The sequence below is a fragment of the Budorcas taxicolor genome, chromosome 2 (genome assembly GCF_023091745.1).
Source record: "Budorcas taxicolor isolate Tak-1 chromosome 2, Takin1.1, whole genome shotgun sequence".
Classification (NCBI taxonomy): Eukaryota; Metazoa; Chordata; class Mammalia; order Artiodactyla; family Bovidae; genus Budorcas; species Budorcas taxicolor.
This window is the reverse complement of record NC_068911.1, coordinates 74,350,960-74,374,224: the sequence shown is the minus strand read 5'-3', so window position 1 is coordinate 74,374,224 and position 23,265 is coordinate 74,350,960. Positions and strand designations below refer to the sequence as shown.

Below are 23,265 nucleotides of genomic sequence, written 5' to 3'. Positions count from 1 at the left end.
TTCATGTTTTGCTATTTGGACTTTTCTGGAATATTTTTGATCCCTAGTTGATTGAATCTGCACCTGCAGAACCTATAGGTACAGACGGCCAAATGTACATAATAAGAAACTTATTCTCATCAGTGTATAAAACTGATTCTGGAATCAAATTAATCATTTCAGGCATTTATAACTCATTCATTCATAGGCCCAGTAAATTATTAATGATACATTTTACACATGATCAAATAAAAATCAAATGTTAATTACTGAATCAATAAGGGAATAAAGCCCTAGTTATCATTTTGCTTAAAACTATTTCAAAATATATGCAAAGTTTGGCCTAGAAGCTGGGTCCTCTGTCTCTGTCTTCAGGTTTCTACATGCATACTCAGAAACTGCATGAGCCTCAATTTCCTTAAACTGTGAATAAAAGACTAGCACCAGAATGGTCCTTTCATGTTACAAGATTTTTATGTTTATACCTGAAATAATACTCTCACAAAATTTTTCTTAATAAAATTTTAATTTACTGAATTTAATGTGACAATTTTAATTTTTCCCCCGGCTTTACCGAGATGTAATTGACATATAGCACTGTGTAAATCTAAGGTAAACAAGGTGATTAGATTACATGTATATACTGTGAAACGTTTACCACAATAAGGTTAGTTGACACATCCTTCACCTCACATAATCACCGTTTTTGTTGTTGTTATGGTGAGAATATTAAAACTCTACGCTTATCGCAATAAGCCTGACAAGTTAATATGATATATATCTATGCATATACAGTTGACCCTTGAACATCATGGGGGTCAGGGCATGATCCTCCATGCAGTCTAATATCTGATTAAAACTTACAGTCAGCCCTCTACACTCACGGTTCCTCAGTATCCTCTGTTCCACAACTGTGGATTCAACCAACCGTGGATCATGTAATACCGTATTATTTACTACTGAAAAAAATCACTTTATAAGTCGAACTATGCAGTTCAAACTCCTGTTGTTCAAGGGTCGACCGTATAGCTTAAATTAGGAGGGGAAGTTGATAGAGGTTTTTAAATTAAATGCTGCTTCGGTGGTTTCTGTTACATGCTATACCTTATTTTTATAATCTATCCAATAAAAATCTATAGCTCATGCACTTGAAATCACCTAAGGACATGAGAGATATATCAAGTGAGTCATCGAGAGAATAACAAAAATAGATAAAACTGCCCAGGACATGCTGTGATGCCAGTTTATCTATGGCACAATTGTATATGTTTCTACTTTCTTGCAATGGGTCAGGCAGAGAGATTTTGTAGCTGAACAGCATGCATGACACTGAAAAAAAATATCATATACATATGTATGAATTTTTTTTTAGGTAACCTGTGTAAAAGTGGTCACATATGTCTCTGCCTGGTTAAAAGCACAGAGCTGCATCCTTGATGGATCCAGTTTGTTTTTACCCCTGTGAGAAGTAAGAAAGTTAGGTACTGAGGTATGGAAGTGGAGCATGATGGAACAGCTTAATCAACTGATTTAAATGTTTAAAGTCACATACCTGTAAGTAGAAATTAGTTATATTTGACAATGCATGCTATATGCTAAACATAAAGAAATATATTTGCAACACAGTAATAAAATTATGGATCATTCAACATAGACTGTAAACAATGAACTAAACAGTTATATCATTCTGTTGTTTATGAGATGAATTAAATACTGTAATTTCTGAAGGCAACATTTTGCATTCTGTTTGCTCTTCATAACAGACATTTTAAAGGAAGTGATCCTCAAGTGGGGAGAGAGTGACAGTATGTGGTTTTTGAAGCATACTCTAAAATTAGCATTGATGATTTAATTTTGACATTTCAAATGATATTACATGAAAGGAATGTTTTCAAATTTATCAAAATATAACGATTAAGAAACATTGATTTAAACATCAGACCAAAATTTCATTGTTTTTAGACACATGAACAAATTCAATAAAGAGGAAAAAATTTTAAACAGCTTAGAACCAATCTGCAGAAAAATGATCTAAGTGAAATTCTATAGGGGTATTCTGTTTTGTCTTTGTAAGAATCTATGCATAAAAAATAAGATCAAATGTCAGCTCCCCTCCAGAAGTATAATTGAATATTGCCAAATCAAATGCATTTCTGGAAAAATTAATATATTTTCTAAAATGGAATAATGAGAAGAAATCTAAACTGCCTGTAACTGCCTCTTAGTGGAAAAAAAACTTTACAAAAATCTTAGGAGAGACAGGCCTGACAACAGTGTAATAAAACCACCATATGGTAGAAACACATAAAATATTTAACATAAACCACCATATAGTAAAAAACACAAAATATTCAACCTCGATGACTGCAAATGTTTAAAATTTGTATCAAATCAATAAAAGGAAGCAATTTAATAACAAGTAAGCACACAAAGTTTCTCAAAACATGATGGCTTGCAGAAATTGAATACTGAATAGATGAATGGGTGGATGGATAAGTGAATAAGTGAATCAGATGAACAGTACGACTGTTTATTCCTCTGTCTGGGGTTTCCATCCCTACCACATTCACGCAAAAATATGATCTCCTTTCTTTAATATCTAGCTTAGGTGCCACTTCCTTTCATGTGCCTTCAACCTAATTAATCCGTTACTCAACACATCCTCATTGGACTGGCTTCTCATTCTCTCATGGAATATGCTTTGTTCTGCTTTGTGTTATATTTTGAAGGCACACTGTAAGCTAATAAATTAGCACTAAGGAGGATTAGAAACTGAACATGAATCAGCAAATGCACAATACCATTATAACAGAAAATCTGACTATGAATTGCAGCATTACAGGGATATAACAGAGAATATATTCCTACTCATGCTTTTGCCTTTCCATGATATGTATTAGAGGTGGTTAAAGCCTGGAGTTCAAATTTAAAATGACTCCCAGAAACATCAGCAACTAACCTGCACTATTTCTTAATCCTTTAGCATTTTAGTTATCTGTAAATATAGATTAATATCAGCCTCTTTCCCAGGTTGCTGTAAGGAGGAAAGTTATATAGCGTATATGAAAGTGGCTAATGTATACATTCTCTCCTTGGTCTCTTTGTTGCTTGCTTTCATGTCCACTTCTCAAGTGCTTAGTCACCTGTCCTCTTCCTCCCGTGGTCCCTGTATTGTAGTGGATACTGTGGTGCACTGCCCAGATCTGCCTTTCAAACAAGCTACTCATTCCTCCACCTCCTAGGAGTGTTGGCAGCTGAAGACTCATAGCTGAGTCCCTCTCTAGGAATTGAAATACAGAAGGGAGCTGCCTTACCCAAGGTCATACTCCCTTCCCTGGAAGAGTGGAGGGAGAACCTGTATCCAGTGACTGATGGGTTCAGGGCACACAGGTCCTGAGCCCTTGCTTTGATTTGGGATTACTCCAAAGGCTCATACATACCAGCAATATCTATAGAACCAGCTGAACCCTCTGCTACAACTGCAGAGCATGTCAACTCCTCCCTCTGCCCAATCAACTCGCTTCCATCATTTCATACAGGTGTTAGGTGTTTAACCTGAAAACACTACTCACAGTTGGTTTTCCAGGGAATCTGATCTAAAATTAACATACAAATTTCCAAGCTGTCTACAACTCTGAATTATCTTCTTAAAACCTCCAAATATCTACTGTTCACTATCACTTAGCTATCCTGTGAGTAGGGTACAATTAAGATGTCCCCAAATTAAACTGTCTCTCCCCTACCCCCTTAATATTTCCCCCCTGCATATTTTTAAAGCATCAATATCCATCCAGTTATCTAAGCCAAAACTCTTTATTTTGAATTACTTTGTATCTCCCAAAATATGTGTTGAAGTCCTAATGCCTGTTACCTTTGAATGTGAACTTATGTGGAAATAGGGTCTCTGCAGATGTAGCAAGTTAAGATGAGGTCACTGGGGTGGGCCCTAATCCAATATAATTAGTGTCCTTATAAAAAGAAAAGACAGGAAGAATCCCATGTGACAAAAGAAGCAGAGATAAAGAGTGATGCAGCTGCTAGTCATGAAGGCTAAGGATGAAAGACCACCACCGGAAGCTAGGAAAAAGCAAGGGAGAATCCTTTTCAGAGCCCACTGAGAGAGCATGGCCCTGCTGACACATCAATTTCAGACTTACAGCCTCTAGAACTATCAGAGAATACAGTTCTTGTTGTATAAAGCCCCAGGTCTGTGATACGCTGTTATGGCAGCCACAGAAAATGACTATCCCCTTTGAAACAGCTCACAATTCACATATCCAGATCCTGAGCCCTTATGCTTTAGCTTGCAAGTGTCTTTGACTAATCCCATATGTCACCATCACTCCCTGACCTTGAGCCTTCATCAAGTGTCCTTGGGATGGTTGCAACAACTTTCCATCCTCTCTGCTTCCTCACCTTTATTACACTCCCAAACAAACTTCCTTTGAAAGTAGAAGTCTACTAACAACAAAGAATAACAAAACAAGACAAAGTTTCCTCTTTCTATTAAATAAACAGAAACCAACTTCAATCTCCAAATCACGGTCAGCCAAGTCACCCACTATTGGATTGGCTCCAATCGACCTCTGTTACCCACTGCTTCCTATGTGGCCATCCTCTCATGTATTTAATGGGTGTTTTTTGTATCTGGATGCTTCCACACAGGCTGGGCCCTTTACATCTACCAGAAAAGGGTTTCTCTGTTCTTCTTTGTCTCTGTTTCCCTCCCTTCCTCCCCTTCTCTCCCTACTCTTTCTCTCACCCGATGAATTCTTTTTATCATAAAAAATACTTCAACTGGCATCCCTATTGTGAAGTATTCCAATTTATTTTCTAGGTTAGTCACCCTATCTTTATACTGCCTCAGCCTCTTTTAATTATTTTTATATGTTTATTTATAATTTCTGATATCTGTGTGTGTTTTAACTCAAAGGCAGGAACCTAGCTTTACTCTTTACCACTTACAACAACACCATAGACCAAGAAGACTCTGAACCACATCTCCTGAGGAAATGAGTACACTGCTGACATCTTTCTAGAATCCAGCAGGCATGCGGCAACAAGCAGGTGCTTAGGAAATGGAAGTTGAAAAAATGAATAGCCACAGTTAACAGAATATATACTCATGGATTCCTTTGTAATTTTTTCTCCCACAATAATCAAAGTGAATGAGGGCTTTAGGTGGCCTTAACTTCCTTTAAGAACATAAATTCTGCATAACTGTTTTTGCAATGTTTTCAATGACATTCCCTTGAAGGTGAGAAGTTTATGTAAAATCTGAAAGTTTCATTGTTCTCCTTTCTCTAAGGACCTCAGCTAGCTCCATCACAACTTGGAGACAATGTTTCAAAACACTGAAGAACCACTGAGTAAAGCTAAGCATTTGCATTTGGCGCTGCCATCCATGGGGTCGCACAGAGTCGAACGCAACTGAAGCGACTTAGCAGCAGCAGCAGCAGAGGAAGAATGAATGGGGAGGTCTTTCTGTGAGGATGTTTTCCTCTGCTGAGTACACAAGATGAACAAATTCACTTTAAGCAAGCATTGATAATACATTTGTCAAAAGAGCATTAAAGATTTAGGGTTTTAGATTCATAAAACCCAGTGTCTCTGAAAGCTGTCAGAATGTATTCCAAAAACCACATAAGACTATTATGTTTTAAAATCTTTGGAGAAAAAAATGGATAAATTTAATGTTTTCCCCTAAAATTTACACACACATTCAAAATTAACATCACAAGTCTATAATTAACATCACAAGTTTATAAACTGGCTATTTTTCTTTCATCTTTAAAGCAAAAAAGGAAGTAATCTGTAATAACTGAAAACAAAAGGATGTCTCTTTAACCCTCTAAGAAAGAGCTCTCCATTAAAAAAAAACTTACGAATTTAGTTTTTTACAACTTTCAATTTTGAGATGGCACGATTTAAAAACAGAAAAAAATAACTACATGTCTTAAGAACTTAATTAAGCCAGATGCCAATCACATTGAATTACTGCACCTGGTGAAAAAAAATTTTTTTTTTCTCTAAGCCACTATTAGCACAATGCTTGGAGCATAGTAGATCTCAATAAATATTTATTGAATGAATGGATGCATTTCATGTTTCATTTGAGGCTCATAATAAGGAAGCACTTCAATGCTAATGGTGAAAATCTGCAGTGTGTTAATGTTTGCCAAGGGCTTGGAGGGCTGCACTGCACCCCAGGAGGAGATTGATTCTGAGGGTGGCCATCAGTTCAGCGTGTATTCCAAGAAGCAGTGACAGGAGCCTTATTCTCATGGGTCCCTAGAGATGACAGCATGTCTTTCTTGATTCTGAGACAGACTCATCCTCAGAGAAATGCTGGTGTTCTAATGCCAATTATTGCCTCAAAACTCAAGATATTTTACTCAACACCTTACTTGAACTCATCTCTGGTCACTTCCTAGTAAAGTATTTGATGACAAAATATTTTACCTTCATTCTGGAGTGTATATATCTAACTGTCTATCAGAAGAAGAAAACTTGCCTGAGAGCTGATGCTAGAAGAGGGCAGGAAAAAAAAAAAAAAAGGATGCAAGGTCATAACAGAGAGGGTGGATTTGTTTTCTGGATGGGGAAGGGGAAAGCAGGAAATGTCAGAGATTTTATTTCCCCCTGTTCAAAATGCAGATTCTTAATGTAGACTATATTCCCAGCCCTTGAATAAAGAAAACGAATTTTCAGAAACCTGGATCAAGTGAAGCCAGAGATGAATTTAGGTTCATTTACGCCCACCAATCCATCAGAGTGGTCACTGGGAACACTGCTGGCAAGGATTCTGAGAGTGCATCCAGACTTAGGCAGAGAGAATTTGCAGGATACAGCCCAGAACAGGCATTTGTAACAAGCTCCTACATTCGTCTTTACACATAAAAATTGAACCTGTAGCAAATTGCTATTTACAGTGCGTACATGACTACTCAATTTCATACCCATGGTAATTGTTAATTGGGCACTAATTTTTCAGCAAGCACTTGTTTGTTTACCCAAATAATGTAATCTTTATTATAATTCTATTTTGCATATAAGTAAACTAGAAAAAAATCACCAGAGGTTTTTGTAAATTGCTCAAATCATGGAGACAGTAAATATTAAGGCTAGGATCTAAGGCAAGAATTCTCTCTCCAGAGGTTGCCTTCTTCACCATACTCCAGGTAATGCTTAAGACTTAAATAACTGACATATATTCAGTTAGGCAATATTTTCTATTGGATAATCATGATTTGCCTTTTTGGGAAAAGTGCATCAAGAATTATTTCAAAGATGAAAATATAGGAAAGATACAAAGGAGAATAAGCAGTTAAAAACTGAGAACTCAATGAGAGCTGAAGATTAGGGGAATTAGAGCAGAGAGCTTAGCCTGAAATGATGTAGAAACACTTCAGGTAAATAAGGAAATGTGAATATCTTTTAGTGTTCCGAACTGAAAAATAAAACCAACAAGTCATAACTAGAAACATTTAAATCACAAGGCACTGGAGAGGAAGACTCTAGATGCAGGTTGTTAACAGTTGGCAACTGCTTAATACTACATAATGAATTTCTTATAGATCTTGAAATTTCATTACTTCTCAAGTCCAGTATATAGTCAAGCAGGTTTGAATACACCCAGGGTGACACACTTTTGAGATATGTCATGGAAAATGTCTTATGAAGAAGGACAAAATTTCAAAGCCCATAATTTAAAATCTGAATTTTTAGAGGCTAATGATGATGATGAATACAATAATAAACACGATACCTAACATTTGTTTAGGGCTTACCAACTCAAATACTGTGTAAATGACTGAAAGAAACTAGTTTATGTATTTTTAATTATGACCTACAAGGTAGCCTCAAGCTCCTGAATATTATGCCACATATTTCCATTTCTATGAAATAGAAAAATATATTTTTTCTCAAGTAGTTATGACTACAGTGTCATACAAAACTCAATGATAATTAAGAATATTAAATTACCATCAAATGGTCTTTGGATAACACAGTTTAAGTGCACTAAATTTCATGCTTTTTAGGTTTAGGAAAGGTTTATGGGACAGGTGTCAGAGTAACTTTATGAACGTCTAAAATAGTCTATTTCAGTACCAAATAACTTATAGATGAAATCATTAATTATAGAAGACAGTTGGATACTATGTCATCACAAACCTCCTCTGGATACCACAGGATATGTAAATTCTTCAGAAGCGTGGCTCAGTATCCCAGGGGAGACAAACTGGGTATGAATCCCATTAAGAATGTGAGTTTTATCCCTGAAAGGGACAAAGACAGGAGAATAAAGGCAGACTTATGCACATCAAGACTGGGACTTGATTTTGCTCTGCCTTGAACGAGCTTCATAACTGTAGATAAAGTTGCTTTCTCTTACTGGCTTTCTGAATTATTAGAAAATGAGGTGCTATATGGGACAGGTCTATTAGATTCCCTTTAAAATGTTATAATTCAACATACTAAGAATATGATATTTGCCAGCGACTTAAGGAGATCCATGTAAGGATAACCACAGGCTTTCAGCAAAGAAAAAAAGGACCAGGTAAGAAATTATTCCTCTCAAATGTGAAAGTTGCTCAGTTGTGTCTGACCCTTTGCGACTCCAAGGACTGTATAGTCCACGGAATTCTCTAGGCCAGAATACTGGAGTGGGTAGCCTTTCCCTTCTCCAGGGGATCTTCCCAACCCAGGGATCGAACCCAGGTCCCACATTGCAGGCAGATTCTTTACCAGCTGAGCCACAGGGAAGCCCAAGATACCAAAGTGCTTTTTAACACCCAGAATCTCAAGCTTATTCAGAAAGTCTGCTAGGCAGTTAGGGTTTTACAACTCCAATCTTTGTAGGCAGAAAAGTGGGTAATTGAATTAGTTTTTCTTTTCACATGAGTCTAGACCCAGATTACTGCTTCTGAACAGGGTATGAGGAATCTAATTTTCTACTTTCAAACCAAAACAACTACACCTTCCGAATTTTTGGAGTTATTAACCTCTTCCATGTAAAGATTTAAAAAAAAATAAAATAAAATATTTTATTTCTTACTTTGTGATCTTGGAGATAATTTCTTTGGCTACTTAAAATATATGTTCATAATTTTTTAATCATATATTTATTCAATGAATAAGTATCGAGCATTTACTATGTCCCTAGTATTGGTTATATTACATTGTTACATGTGTATACATACACACAGAGCTGTGTATCTTTTTCCAAAATCCACTATAAATTTAAGAAGGATAGGTCTTAATATGTGTGTGTGCGTGTGCTCCTCTCAGTCATGTCCGACTCTTTGTGACCCCAAGGACTGTAGCCTGCCAGGCTCCTCTGTCCATGGAATACTCCAGGCAAGAATACTGGAGTGGGTTGCCATTTCCTACTCCAGCAGTTCTTCCCAATGCAGGGATTGAACCCACATCTTTTGGGTCTCCTGCACTGGCAGGTGGATTCTTTACTTTCCCACTGTGCCACCTGGGAAATCAGGTCTTAACAATATAGGGTCAAGCAGATAGAAGATGCTTGGGAAATATGTGTCAAATATTTTCAAATGTGACCTAAAGAGAGGAAAAATATTATAAAATGGTATCTTAGAACTTTAGAGAGATGCCATAAAAATCCTGTCATAAAACACACTTATGATTATTATATTCCATGTTAATAAAAATGCAGCTCAATAATACCTTGAATATATGCCCCTGGAGGTGGGGAAGGAGGATACAAAAAAACTGTAATGAAGTTTCCTGTTCTCAATGAGTTTACAGTACCATTTGATGCATATAATAATTTTTTAAGAATATAAAATATAATGCTAAATAATAAGCACAACTTCTGAGCACTGTGAATACTGTTCTAAGCATTTTACATGTGCAATTCATTTAACTGTCACCTAGCTCTTAGTAAGGGCTAATATTTTACATACAAGGAAACTGAGGGCTGTGTCTTAAAGGGCATACTCAGGATTTTGACTGAAGAAGAAGACCCCAAGCAAAATCACGCAGGTTGTGAGTGTAAGTGGCCCGGAAGAAAACTGGCTTGGTTCAGATGAAGGGGCCCCAGGGTGAGGACTAGGTGACACAGCCAGTCAGCTGGTTGAGGCCATGATATGAAGGCTTTTACCTGCAATGTACAACTCAGATCTACCTTGGGGATCAAGGATACTTCAAAGGACTGATGTCATTAGGACTGGACCTGAGTAAAATTAATCAAACAAATGGATTAGAGCAGATGGAAAATGAAGGCAGAGATATCAGTGGGGACACCATGTGGAAATGCTTAGGCAAGCAGAGGGCAAAGGTGATGGAGAAGAGCTGTGGATTCAACAGACGCTATTAAAGGAGACTGCATATGACTTCACAGTTGATGACAAATGGAATAAAGGAAAGGAAGACTTAAATATTCCCATACTTTCAAATCTAGCTAAATAAGATTATATCAGTTATTAAGAACCAGTAGGTAAAACCTTACCACATGAACCTTCAGGAAGTTACTGTACAAATTCACATACACACAAAGTACCTATTAGTATGCATATTAGAAAAGAATTCGTGACAGCAAAAATCTGAAATTTTAACTCATAATAATTAATAACATTAAACAATCTATGTAAAAAAACAATCTTACCCCTTTGCTGTATTCGCTATCTGAATCACTGCTAAGTTCCTCAGTGTTCATAATTTCCAAATCAGATTCCCCAGGTGCAATGGGCACTGTCACTGTGAGGGTGGGATTATGAATAAATGATTGACCATCACTTTCTTCCATTAAGTATTTGTCCATGTTGTTTCCAAAACCACTGGTTTTATCTTTTTCTTTGTGGAAATTGTGATCCTTGCTCATTTCAGCAAGTGTGCGGTTAGAGATGTAGTTTTCCTTTTTACAATTTAGATCTTCTGTTTGTCTTATCTCTTTGGAAATCTTTGGCTTTTTGGAAAATGCTTTTAGAACAAACTCACGTAAGGTTTGTTTCACATAATTTATTCCCGTCTTAATTCTGGCCACTGCAATCTGCAGGTTGTTTGCATCAGTGTCTTCTTCAATTGCTGTAAGATTGTCTGAACTAAATGAGCTCAGTAATAAAGCAAGAAATAGGTTGAGGACCTATGTCAGGAGGAGAATAGGGTTGGAGAAACAGGGAGATGGGAAATAAAAAAGAACATAAGTACAGTTTTCTGAAATACAGGCCAAAATCCAAATCAGCAATGAAGAGCTCTGTACTTCCTCATCCATAGATAAGAACACGGGATAGGGCAGCAGAGGAGAAGCTAGAGTTCTCATCAGTCTCCCAGTGTGTGAGCTTCTGTGAACGCTGGAGCAGAGGTCAGCCCGACCCTTAAAGGGCCAGCATGAGGAGCAAAGAGAAGGCTCCCTCACCATTACTGTGATGTCATTCCTACACTCATTTCTACAGCAGAAAACTTGTGTCCAAATTCCCTTTTATGCGTCTAAAATGCCCTCTTAACATTTGCCTTTACTTAGTATTTGTTACCTGTGAGAAACAAGTAGAACAAGAAAATTGTGACTAGTGTCTGTTGTGCTGAAGGTAACTTAAGCCAAGATCTGCGTTTACTTTTCCCAGAAGATAAACTTCACTTATTGCAGTAAGTGGAACATATAATGCTCTCAGAGTTCCTGTAATATTCTGTCCAAGAATTGTGCCAACTTGCAACTTAATGAGACTTTTAAAGCAAAGAAAAAGATCTGCCCATTGAACCCAATTCAAATGAGATAATGGCATTATGATTGGGTGGCTTTACTGTCAATCATTTTGGTTTTTCTGGAACAGATTATAAAACAGGTCAGGAAAACTCCTATCCTTGAAGAAAAATTTTGTGTGCAAAACCATTTCTGTTTTCCTCCTAGAGGTAAGGGTACAAGTAAACTGAATATTATTTAAAAAAAAATTCTCATAGAGGGTGCAAAATATGTAAATTATATTAAAAATATTTTATATAAAAAATGATAATTGAAAAACCCTTTCATGTAAGTTTCTTCATGGCCAGAAACACCTACTTCACATTTAAACAATCAAAATTATACCAGACTCAGGAAAAAGAACTCACCACTAATTTTGGTCACACCTAGAACAATTTCTCAGAAATGTAAGTAGAAAAGCACAAGTGAAAAAAATGTCTGTGTTAATGTATCAGGCTTAAGAGAAGAATCTGAGATGAAGGGGAAAGAAAATCACAGAAATCAATTTGATGAATCATTAAGAAAATTTGAGACTATTTTCCTGTTGGTCTTCATTGTCAATAAAAAAATATATTTCACTATAAATATATGTTTGCTGATGTGTGTGTGTTCTAATAGGAATGGTGATGACAAACCAAGGGCTCATTTTCCCTTTCGTTTCCGTAATCATTGCAAATGTTACAATAGATTTTTTTTCCTTCACATTTGTAATTAGATTTAGCTTTTCCAGCTTTATTGAGATATAATTATCATATTACATTGTATAAGTTTAAAGTGTACAACATAGTTTGATGAGCATACAGATAGCAAAATGATTACCATCATAGTGTCAAGGAACATCTCCATCATGTCTCATAATTACCATTATGTTTTTGCAGTGAGAACATTTATGTCTACTCTCTTACCAACTATCAAGTTGGCTTGGGGGCTACAAGGATTAAAAAAAATCTAGCAACTTGTTTTCAAGTCAATGGGAAGTGAAGGTACTAACCATATAGCTGTTACCATATACAACCATATTTGATGAGCAGTCTGACAAATGGCTGACCAACTACATCAAATGAACATGATGGCTTTGAACACTGAAGCCAGTCACTGAAAAGCATTTTATCCCAATTTTCTCCTGTCTCTAAGCTTGAAAATTCCCACCAACAGGTAGGTATAAGATAGAAAGAAGCAGAAGGCATACAAGCTAAGAAAACAGTAATGGAGAAGCAGATCACTTGTAAAAGAGGTGCTATAGAGTAGTGGTGGGCAAACTTTTTCTGTAAAAGGGCCAGGTGGTAAATTATTTAGGCTTTGTAGGACAGAGGATCTCTGTCTATGTAGAGTAACACAGCCACAGACAACATGAAAATGAATAAGCATATCTGTTTTCAATAAATTTTGCTTATAGAAACTATAATTTGAATTTCATTTAATTTCCCTGTGCCAAAAAATATTTTTCTTTATATTTTTAAACTATTTTAAAATGTAGAAAACATTTTCACTTTGCAGGAATCATACAAAAACAGGCAGTGTGCAGGATTTGGCCCTTGGGCCATATAGTTTGCTGATACTTGTTATAGATGCTAGACTTATATATGACTATAAAACAGCAGGACTAGGCCTTCCATTTGCCTTGTTCCCATTATAAATTCATTTTGTTATTATTAATTTAATCATATTCTATTTACTAGCATAGCTTCATGTTTGAATCAACATTTAAAAGATATGAAAACCATGGATTAATTCATATGACATTACTATCAAAATGAAAAAGTAGAAAAATGAAAACTTTCCATTAAAATAAATATTATGAAAGCTATAAATAAGCATTATCTGGCAGAGAAATTAAGACAATAATTCATTATCTTTTCTGTTCTTCACTGGATTAAAATAGTCAACATTCTAATTAATGGCTTTAGACCTAATTAATCCTATAATTATAACATAAATGATCATATCATCATATAGTAATTTTCTATGGAGAGTTTTAAATGTATGAGCAGGTGATTACATACCACCAGGTTTCCAATGACCATGACCATCATGTAAACAATAAGGCACATGGCTTGCCCGGCGACCTCCATGCAGTCCCACATGGTCTCTATCCACTCTCCACACAGCACCCGGAACACAATCAGGAAGGAGTGGAAGAAGTCGTTCATGTGCCAGCGAGGGAGTTTGCAGTCTTCATTGATCTTGCAAACACATTCTTTGTAGCTCTTACCAAAGAGCTGCATGCCAACCACAGCAAAAATGAAGACAATGATGGCCAACACCAGGGTGAGGTTTCCCAGAGCCCCCACTGAATTGCCGATGATCTTGATCAGCATGTTCAGTGTTGGCCAAGATTTTGCCAACTTGAAAACTCGGAGCTAAGAGTAAACACAAAACTTATTATCAGTTTTTATGAAAAAGTTCTCAATGTTTCCAGTCTTGAACTTTGTTCCAAAATTTAATTCTAAAATATTATCATTATCTAGTTAAAATCAATTATTTTTATTATTAATTTTTAATATACTGTCAATATTCCTATTATTTTATTATATTTGCCACTATACAATTACTACACATATTTTGAAGGAACTGTAATTTTAGTTCAGGATAGTTATAGAAATCTCTTATCACAGTTTCAGATATTATATCCTTTAGAATTGATCATTTATCCTTAATTCTGTTTTCTGATACTTTCACAATTTTTTGTCATGCTGACGTAAGGAGAAAGTTCAATATATTAGAGGGAAAAGGAATAAAAAGTCATTATTTTTTAAATATTTTTGACATCAGACAATTTTTAGGGGATAAGCTTTATGAAATCCACAAAGTTATGAACATATTATAATGGCTGAAATTCTACAAACCATAAGCTTCTTATTGTGATATAAATTACTGCCCTATCATTATACTAGCATATACAACTGAATACATCTTCAAGACCCCAAAATTAAAACAATCAAATATTGTTGAGCTCTTTAAGTGCATCTGCTACTGAAGGAACTTCATTTTACTAGCTACTGAGATCTGATCTTATATTTTGAATCACACCTCCAAAAGTTAAAAAAAAAAAAAAAAGTAATGTAAAACCAAAGAAACACCCCTTTATACATAGAATAAAAAGGCAAGGTTGGTCTATATTTACCAGTCTGAATGATCGTAGAACTGACAATCCTTCCACATCTGACAGAAAAAGTTCCACTAAGCTTAAGGTCACGATAAGACTATCAAAAATATTCCATCCTATTTGGAAATACTCATATGGATCCATGGCAATTAGTTTTAAAACCATTTCAGCTGCAAAGATGCCAGTAAAGACCTACATGAGAAATAAAATATATTTGTAGTATTATTAAAAGGTATGAAAGCAACCTAATGATGATAATGACTATTTGTGTAGCATTTACTATGTTTCAGACAATGTGCCTTATAAAGATACTTTATAAACATATATTATTATTTAATTTAATCCTATAAACCAACTATCACTATTCCTATAGTTATAAGCATTGAAGAGTTAAGAAGCTCTGACTCTATCAGTTTTCATCACCTTTAGAGAGCATTTTAGAAGAGCACACTAAAATCTCTGATACATAAAACCTTTGAAAATTAAGATAGGCACTCTTCGTAAAACACTTATTAAATAACTTATGTCAACAATTTATTCTGGAAGATAGTAAAAAGGAAACATATTGATACTAAAATTTTGAGCCAGTCTTTTTTTTGGTCTGACTGCTCTCATAGAGTAATAAGGAATAAGTTGACTCACTCCAAAGATGTATCTGTAGAAGAGGAAAAAGTATTTAATCGATACAGTGGCAGCTAAAGTAAGATTTCCAAAGTGAAAATGTTAGTCGCTTAGTCATGTCTGATTCTTTATGACCTGATGGACTGTAGCCTGCCAGGCTCTTCTGTCCATGGAATTCTCCAGGCAAGAATACTGGGGTGGGTAGCCATTCCCTTTTCTAGGGGATCTTCCCAACCCAGGGGTTGAACTCAGGGCTCCTGCATTGCAGGCAAATTCTTTATCCTCTGAGCCACCAGTGAAGCCCCAAAGATTTCCAAAGCTTTGACACAAAAGTACATCACAAAACATCATTAATTTATGACATGGCATCAAAAGGACTCAATTAAAAAGGCAACAGCAAAAGTCTTATAAATCACTTGGGTACAATTTGATTCAAAGAAACTGAGCAAAAAAGGTTCAAAGGGAAATGGTCAGCTCTATAACTGTGAGTCATTTGTAACATAATACATCATCAAGAAGACTAGCAGGGAGCACCCAGACTTGGGACTGTAGTTATAGACAAGTAGCATGATGAGTCATTTTTTGGATTCACAGTGATACAGACAACTCAGTGAGAAGGTACTGGTTTTCATGATCTGACCTCTACCAACAATTAGAAACTAGACAGTCCTGTCCTTTTGCAATTAGGAATAGAAAGAAGAGTGCTAACTCAGGGCACATGAGTTTAAACATCCTGCCTTGGAATACGTGTAAGAAATTTTGGAGAGAAGACCAACTCAGAAACACTCTTTGACTTCACATAGCAATTGATTTGGGACCATGGCAAAAGCAAAACTATCTTATACAGACTTTTTGCAAAGACATCCAGAGTTATTCATGATTGATAAAGAGTCACACATTGGGACCTTTCGGCTGTGAAACAGAACTTCTTGCTTGGTTATGCAGATGGCTGGAAACTAGCACTTTCTGTTTGCCATAAGGCATTAACTGAGTGTGATCACCACTGCCCATTTAAGAGATCACTCTGGCATCGACTTTCCTAACAGAATCCCATATCTTCCCGAAGCTTACAGATCCCTTCTAGGCTGCCGTTATTTCTTCTGTGTCCAGTTTAATCATTTTGACTTCTAAATATTCTTGTTCTTAAGGCTTGTTTCTGCTGATTCATTGAAAGCATGATGATTATAAAAAACAGATAATTAATAAGGAGCTACTGTGTAGCACAAGGAGCTCCGCCTAATACTCTATTACAACCCACATGGGAGAAGAATCTAACAAACGGTAGATATAAGTTATGTGTATAACTGATTCACTTTGCTGTAAAGCAGAAACTAACACAATATTGTAAATCAACTATACTCCAACAAAAAATTTTTAAAAAAGAAAGAATGATGATTACGATGATGATGGTGATGACTGATAAAAACAGGTTTAAGTACTTACTATCTGCCTGGCTAATAAGTAGAAAGTCTTCATTCTTCTCAATAAATGTTAATAAATAAGCATTAATGTTATTTATATACTTAATATAAATAAGACATTATTGTTATATTAAAATAAAAATATTATTTTATAAAGAAAACATTATTATTACATAAATTAGAAAATGAAAGATTATAGATATTAAAATTTTTTCCTAAGATCATATAACCAGTAGGAGGCAAGAGCAGGACTCAAATTAAGGACTTTGGGACTTCAAAGGCCTGAATCCTTTACCTATATGTCAAAACAAAGTATCCATAGTTTTCCTGAAAATTTGTAGGGTATGTACTCACAAGTAAGCTGCAATACAATTATAAATTGGGTAAGAAAGTATCAAGTTTTCAAAGTGTTGCTGCTAACAGACATGCCTGCCAGAAAACAAACACACATTTACTCCCAAGATGGTGATCCTTGCTGTTATTCATAGACCTCAATATGCCTGCAGAATTACTTTAACATAGTGTTTATCACCAGAAACTTGTCTCTGTACAATGATTCACATTGTGAATTCTGAGCATGCATAACAACATAGCTAAATATCCATCTGACTTAAAAAAAAAAAGGAATGATAATCATGACAACCAAAGAGAGACGTTCTGGGTACATAATACACATTAACAGACTTACCAAATTTCCCACAACGAGCACATTTTTGAATTCCTCAGTCATTGGGTGATGTTCCATAGCCATGAACAATGTGTTTAAAACTATGCAAATGGTAATAGCAAGATCTACAAAAGGATCCATTACAATAAAATAGATAAATTTTTTGAATTTTATCCAATATGGAGAGCAATTCCAGATCAAGAATGTGTGTGCAAATCTGTACCACCAAGGTGGACATTTCTGTCTGGACTCCTCAAGTTCTGGAAGAAAAAACCACAGAGAACACCAAGTTAATCATTAGCATATCATATATTTTATTGCTAACGGGATGCACATCAGCAGTACACTTTAACACTGAAACAAGTCTTCTGCTTTATACTTTGTAAGTTTAACAATATCCTTTCTATGAAAGCATAGCATATAACATAAAAATCTTATATCATGAATTCACTTATTAGATCAATCATAAGAAGAAGGCAGTGAAATTAATGAATGAGAGCATTTATGGATATCTCTGAGAGAAACAAGCACTTAACATATGTTAAAAGAATTGATGTTTTCTTAATTGAGATAATATATATATATAAGATAAATGTATATAAACCAATATATATACATACATACACACACACACCCCGATATATATATTCCCTTATGCTCTGAATCCCATTACAATAATAATACATTTCTAGTCTCTCCAGGAAAAGCTTTTGCCGGCTCACAGGTGAAAACAATCCCAGGACCAAGAGACTAGAAATAATTTATACAGCTATTCATGCAATAGGTAGCACACACCATTAGCCCATTTCATTCTCATCATAAATTTAGGAGGTGGGTGAAAACTTTGTCTGGGCCCATCATGGGTGTGTTGGGGGATGAGGTGGTAGCCCATGGACAAGGTGGAAACAGAGGCATGTTGTGGGGAGAGAGGGTGGGCGCCAATACATTGTTGAGATTGGCACCCTTTGGCTGATCACTGCTGTTCACATCGTATTCTCTAAACTGCTTTCTCTAGCGCTTTTGCGTCACTATCTTGACATGTTGTGTCACATATTACCATTTTACAATTTTATAGAATGTTCTCAGAAGCAGAAACTTACAGAATCTGGAAGTTGGTATTGTTTTCTTGATCATAATTTTGAGAGACTAGGTGAGATTTCTAAGTGTATATACAGTAAGAGAGTCACATAGCCCTGGGCCACCCTCACTGTCTTCATTTAGTACCATAAAGCTATTTATCTTTGAAAGGTCATTATCACCCAAAGCCTGTCTTTAATCACAAAGAACTTTATCCACTTTTTAAGCACTAAAGACAATTCCATTAGTACCTATTGGTTAGTCTTACCATTGCTTATAACCATTTTATATTCTTTGAATTCTTCCTAAGTACTTGCTATATCTATTTAAGGCTCACCAGGACTTACCTGAATTTTGTTTAAAAATCTGTATGGTTAAGAGAATGTTATTCCATACCTTCTACAGTGTTTGTTAATATGCTTGCCCTACTCATTGCCCTTTGTCTGAGATTGGGGTCATTCAACATATCCTCAGAAAGGAGGTAAGAACTGTGACGTCTTTTCTTGTATATTTGATTGGTTGTACCCTGAAAAAAAAAAAGATGATTAATTACAGTTTTAAGAATGGAATTTCAATAAATTGTAGGTAGAAAATAAAATCTTGCCCACAAAATTGTAGTGAGTAATTAGAGTCTAGACTGTTTATTTGAGTCATGGCTCTGCCATTTACTGTCTGTGTATCATAGGAGAGTTACTTAGCCTGTCTCCATTTCATCATTGGCGAAATGGAAATAATCATAGTACTTGCCTCACAATCTCATTATGAGGATTAAATGGCTTAACACTAAGGAAATAAAAACTAAAATGAGCTGCTTTCATTGTTATAATCACTATCATTATCTATCTTCCTGGGTCTCCAATTTATTCAGATAGCTCTACTATGTAAGAGTCCTAACATGAAAACAGCTAAATAAGTGTTGCAATGGTGTGTGTGTGTGTGTGTGTGTGTGTGAAGGAAGGACTTCAATGTTCTCTGATAAACTTCTGTAATTATTCTTTGTTTGGGTATAGCAGTAACAGGGCAAGGGTCATGACTGTTTCTCATGCCAAAGCAGATCTCATGAGCTGCTCTGAGTCTATCAAGATGAATGACTCAGTAGGAAAATGATGATTAAGACTGATGGGACACTGTATCAAAATGGAGAATGTAAGCTCCATCTGAAAGAGGCTCCAAAGGATTGCTGCCATGCAGGAATATGAGCTCAATCTTACCAGGTATACCCATATTTATGTAAAGATGTCTTATTTCTAAATCTTGGCACCTAATTCAAAGTTAAAACACTGTGTCAGTTCAGTGCAGGCCAACAATACATGCACACATACACATATATGCATATAGACAACCATACAACTATATGGAGAAGGAAATGGCACCCCACTCCAGTATTCTTGCCTGGAAAATCCCATGGATGGAGGAGCCTGGTAGCCTACAGTTCATGGGGTCGTGATATGTGGTATGTATATATATGTGTATACACACACACATACCATTCTACAAACATGTATATAGATATACAGATTTAGAGTTGTAAAGTATAATTGTTTAGATACAGTTATCTATGCTTGTATATTAAAATGTAGACAAACAGGCATAAATACATGTATGTATATATATGTATGCATGTCCATATATGTGCGAGGATACACACACATATATTTGCAGGTGGCTTCTTACAGAGATCTCTCTATAACCATGTTTTAGCTGATATACTCTCTAATTTACTGACTTTCTGGAAGCAGAGATTACTTTTTCCCCCAAGTCAAACAAATGGCTGTGTTGATTAAAGCATTTTTTTCTCCATGTAGACATGTCTCAGGTGTCAAGGTTATATTATTTCTCATGCAATTTTTTCATCTAAACTGTACATTATTTCACGCTATTATGTTTTGCATTTATTTCTATTGAATTATAAAGCATCCACTAATTACTCCAGTTCTGTAGTTTTAGTCTTAGAATTTAGAGTGATAATGACTTTACTGTGGTAAAATTAAGTATTAAGTGAAACATTTCATTTAAAAATAGGAAATAATCTCTAAATCTGATACACATTATATAATCTTTTATAGGTAATACACATCATTGAAAAGCAAAACACAACAAAGATATTATTCCATGGAAATTTAACATGCTTGTTTGATAAGAAAAACACCTTGACAGAGGGCTGAAGCTATATCATGCAAGCACAGAGGTCACATACGACCCAAAAGCACATGCATGCATTCAAACGAAAATACACGTGTGGCCATGGCTTCGATGGAACTTCATTCTCACTTAAAATACTTCATTGTCTGCAAATATGATTTATGAATAGGTGGCATGAGTTCAGAGCTTGTTAGGTTAGTCAAAGCCTTTCCGATATCAAGCAACACAATGTAACATGGTGAGTGACCTTAACAGATAACCAAGGAACTCCAAAACCAGAAAGATCTCACTTTCAGGCTTCATCACACCCTTTTCTCATACCACTCAATGACTCTCAAACTCTTGAAACTGTTGTTTTGGAAAGGTGTTTTATTTTTGTCTTATATGTATATGTTTGCATTTACATATGTATTTTGGATATTATGTTTTTATTCACAGATTTCAGATGGAAGAGTTTTGGTATTTCTTTTAATGATAACAGTGTGTTTCATTTATGTGTGGGGGAAAATCAGTTACTCTAAACTATTCCTAAGAAGTTTACCACATCCTAGAGAGAAGTGTGGTGCTTAAAAGCACAAGCTCAGAAACAGAAGGCCTCTTTTTTAATCTCAGGACTACCATTTATTGGCTGAGTGACTTTCCACAAATTGTTTCATTTCCCCATGACTTAATTTCCCCAGGTGTATAAAAGGGATAGTAATATATTACCTCCTAGGGCTGCTATAAATACTAATGTGTCTGCTATTATTATTACTATTATTAATTATTAAGAACTCAAATAAGATCCCTTGGAGCAAGGTCTATATAAAGTAGTGACTTGAAAAAATAGCAGTAGGTGGCAAATAACCCAAATCTCCTTACAGACATGTAACCTTATTATCAACTAATAATGTTAGCATTATCAATGCATTTTATGCTGATATATAAATTATTTTCTAAGGGGATGATTCATAATCAAGTATAATATCAGAAGATAAGTACCATTTTTCAAAAATGGGATTTTAAATATCTTGGAATTGGATACCTACAACAATAGTATAAGGATTACATTAATCAGTTAAAGGTGTGTTTCTAGCATAGAAAGTATTGCAAGATGCAGAGCCATTCAGAGGACCAGAGAGAAGGCCCCTCCAGCAGAGAGAGTGATGGATGCAAGAACAAGGGCCGAACCATGCCTGAGCTATTTAAAACATCCTTACGCTGTCATCAGAAGTTGCCTTATCTATTATCACCTCTGGCAGGAGCTGTCCATTGGGTAGCATGAGGGCGGAGGGTCCATCCACCAAGGAGACCACGCCGTTGCAGTCGACAGCGCTGTGCATCTTCCCATTCACTGGCAGCACTGGGGGAGACCTACTAGCTTGGCTGATGTTACTGCTGCGCCGCTCCCGAGGTCTGTGGGGCACAAACAGGGAGCCCCTCCTGCTCTCGTTGTCGCCAAAGATGCTGTGCTCGTCATCGGCAAATTCAGTCTCAGATCCAATATCTCTTCCTCGACCTTTGAAGCTGAAAAGACTTGTTCTGCTGCTCCGCCTTGCAGAAAACAAGGAGCCTCGGATGCTGAGTGGTGACTGCGGGAAAAATAAAAGGCGATGTGTATCTGCTGAAGCAGACGTGCATTTCCTAGAACTCCTATGAAGACCGCTGACCTGAGGGCAGAGGGCTCTGTACTGGGTTAAAGGAAACATTTTTAAAAACAAAGAAATGCAGCAAAACGACAAATTCCTTCAAATAAGAAATGAGGAGACTGGAAAAGTTCATCTTTTCAGGACCAAGTGCGTTATCCGCTACTGTATCACTCTCTATACTTCTGGCCTCAAGTTATCTCTCCACTCATTCTGTACCATTCATGTTGCTATAAATAAATTATTACTTAAAAAAGAATTTGATACTAACAGCTATTACCGAGCTGTTCATACATCAACCCCTACATTCCTTAAGTACTGAAAGTTTATTGAGGCTAAGACCACACTGAACGCATCTCTGCATTCCATTGCTTGCAACTCTACTCTGCATACTGAGGGCTCAGTTAAGGTCTGTTAAGAAAGACTTTCTAATACCAACAGATTTACAAAGTCTTAAAAATATTTGTTGTTGTTGTTGTTTAGTCACTCAGTCATGTTTGACTCTTTTGCGAAACCATGGGCTATAGCCCGTCAGGCTCCTCTGTCTGTGGGATTTCCCAGGCAAGAACAGTGGAGTGGGTTGTCATTTCCTTCTCCAAGGGATCTTCCCCACCCAGAGACTGAACCTGTGTCTCCTGCATTGGCAGGTGGATTCTTTACCGCTGAACCACCAGGGAAGCCCCCATAATAATATTAGAACATGAAAAAGAAGCTGCCTAATACCAAAGAGGTGAAAACAAGTCACATTTACATGACTTGTGTCCAAGATAAACTATGTGTATAAATCAAACTGCATATTCCTTGGATGTATCTAATTCAATAAACATTAATGCTTACTATGTTAAGGACAAGGTGATAGGCATTGAGAATAATGGAAAATGCATATAATAAAGTCTCTACCTTAAAACTAGCTTGAATTGCTC

At 36.0% G+C, this 23,265-nt stretch overlaps 1 protein-coding gene across 1 annotated transcript in view; it reads right to left on the bottom strand.

The window, feature by feature from the left end:
- The window catches only part of SCN9A (sodium voltage-gated channel alpha subunit 9), an 89,369-nt gene that overhangs the window by 42,640 nt on the left and 23,464 nt on the right, over nucleotides 1-23,265 (bottom strand). The window contains exons 11-16 of the mRNA XM_052635773.1: nucleotides 21,917-22,288; nucleotides 18,972-19,101; nucleotides 17,520-17,758; nucleotides 14,808-14,981; nucleotides 13,687-14,043; nucleotides 10,613-11,089 (exon numbers count right to left, since the gene is read on the bottom strand). Coding sequence (XP_052491733.1) covers nucleotides 10,613-11,089; nucleotides 13,687-14,043; nucleotides 14,808-14,981; nucleotides 17,520-17,758; nucleotides 18,972-19,101; nucleotides 21,917-22,288 — 1,749 coding nt within the window. The remainder of the gene's footprint in view (nucleotides 1-10,612; nucleotides 11,090-13,686; nucleotides 14,044-14,807; nucleotides 14,982-17,519; nucleotides 17,759-18,971; nucleotides 19,102-21,916; nucleotides 22,289-23,265) is intronic.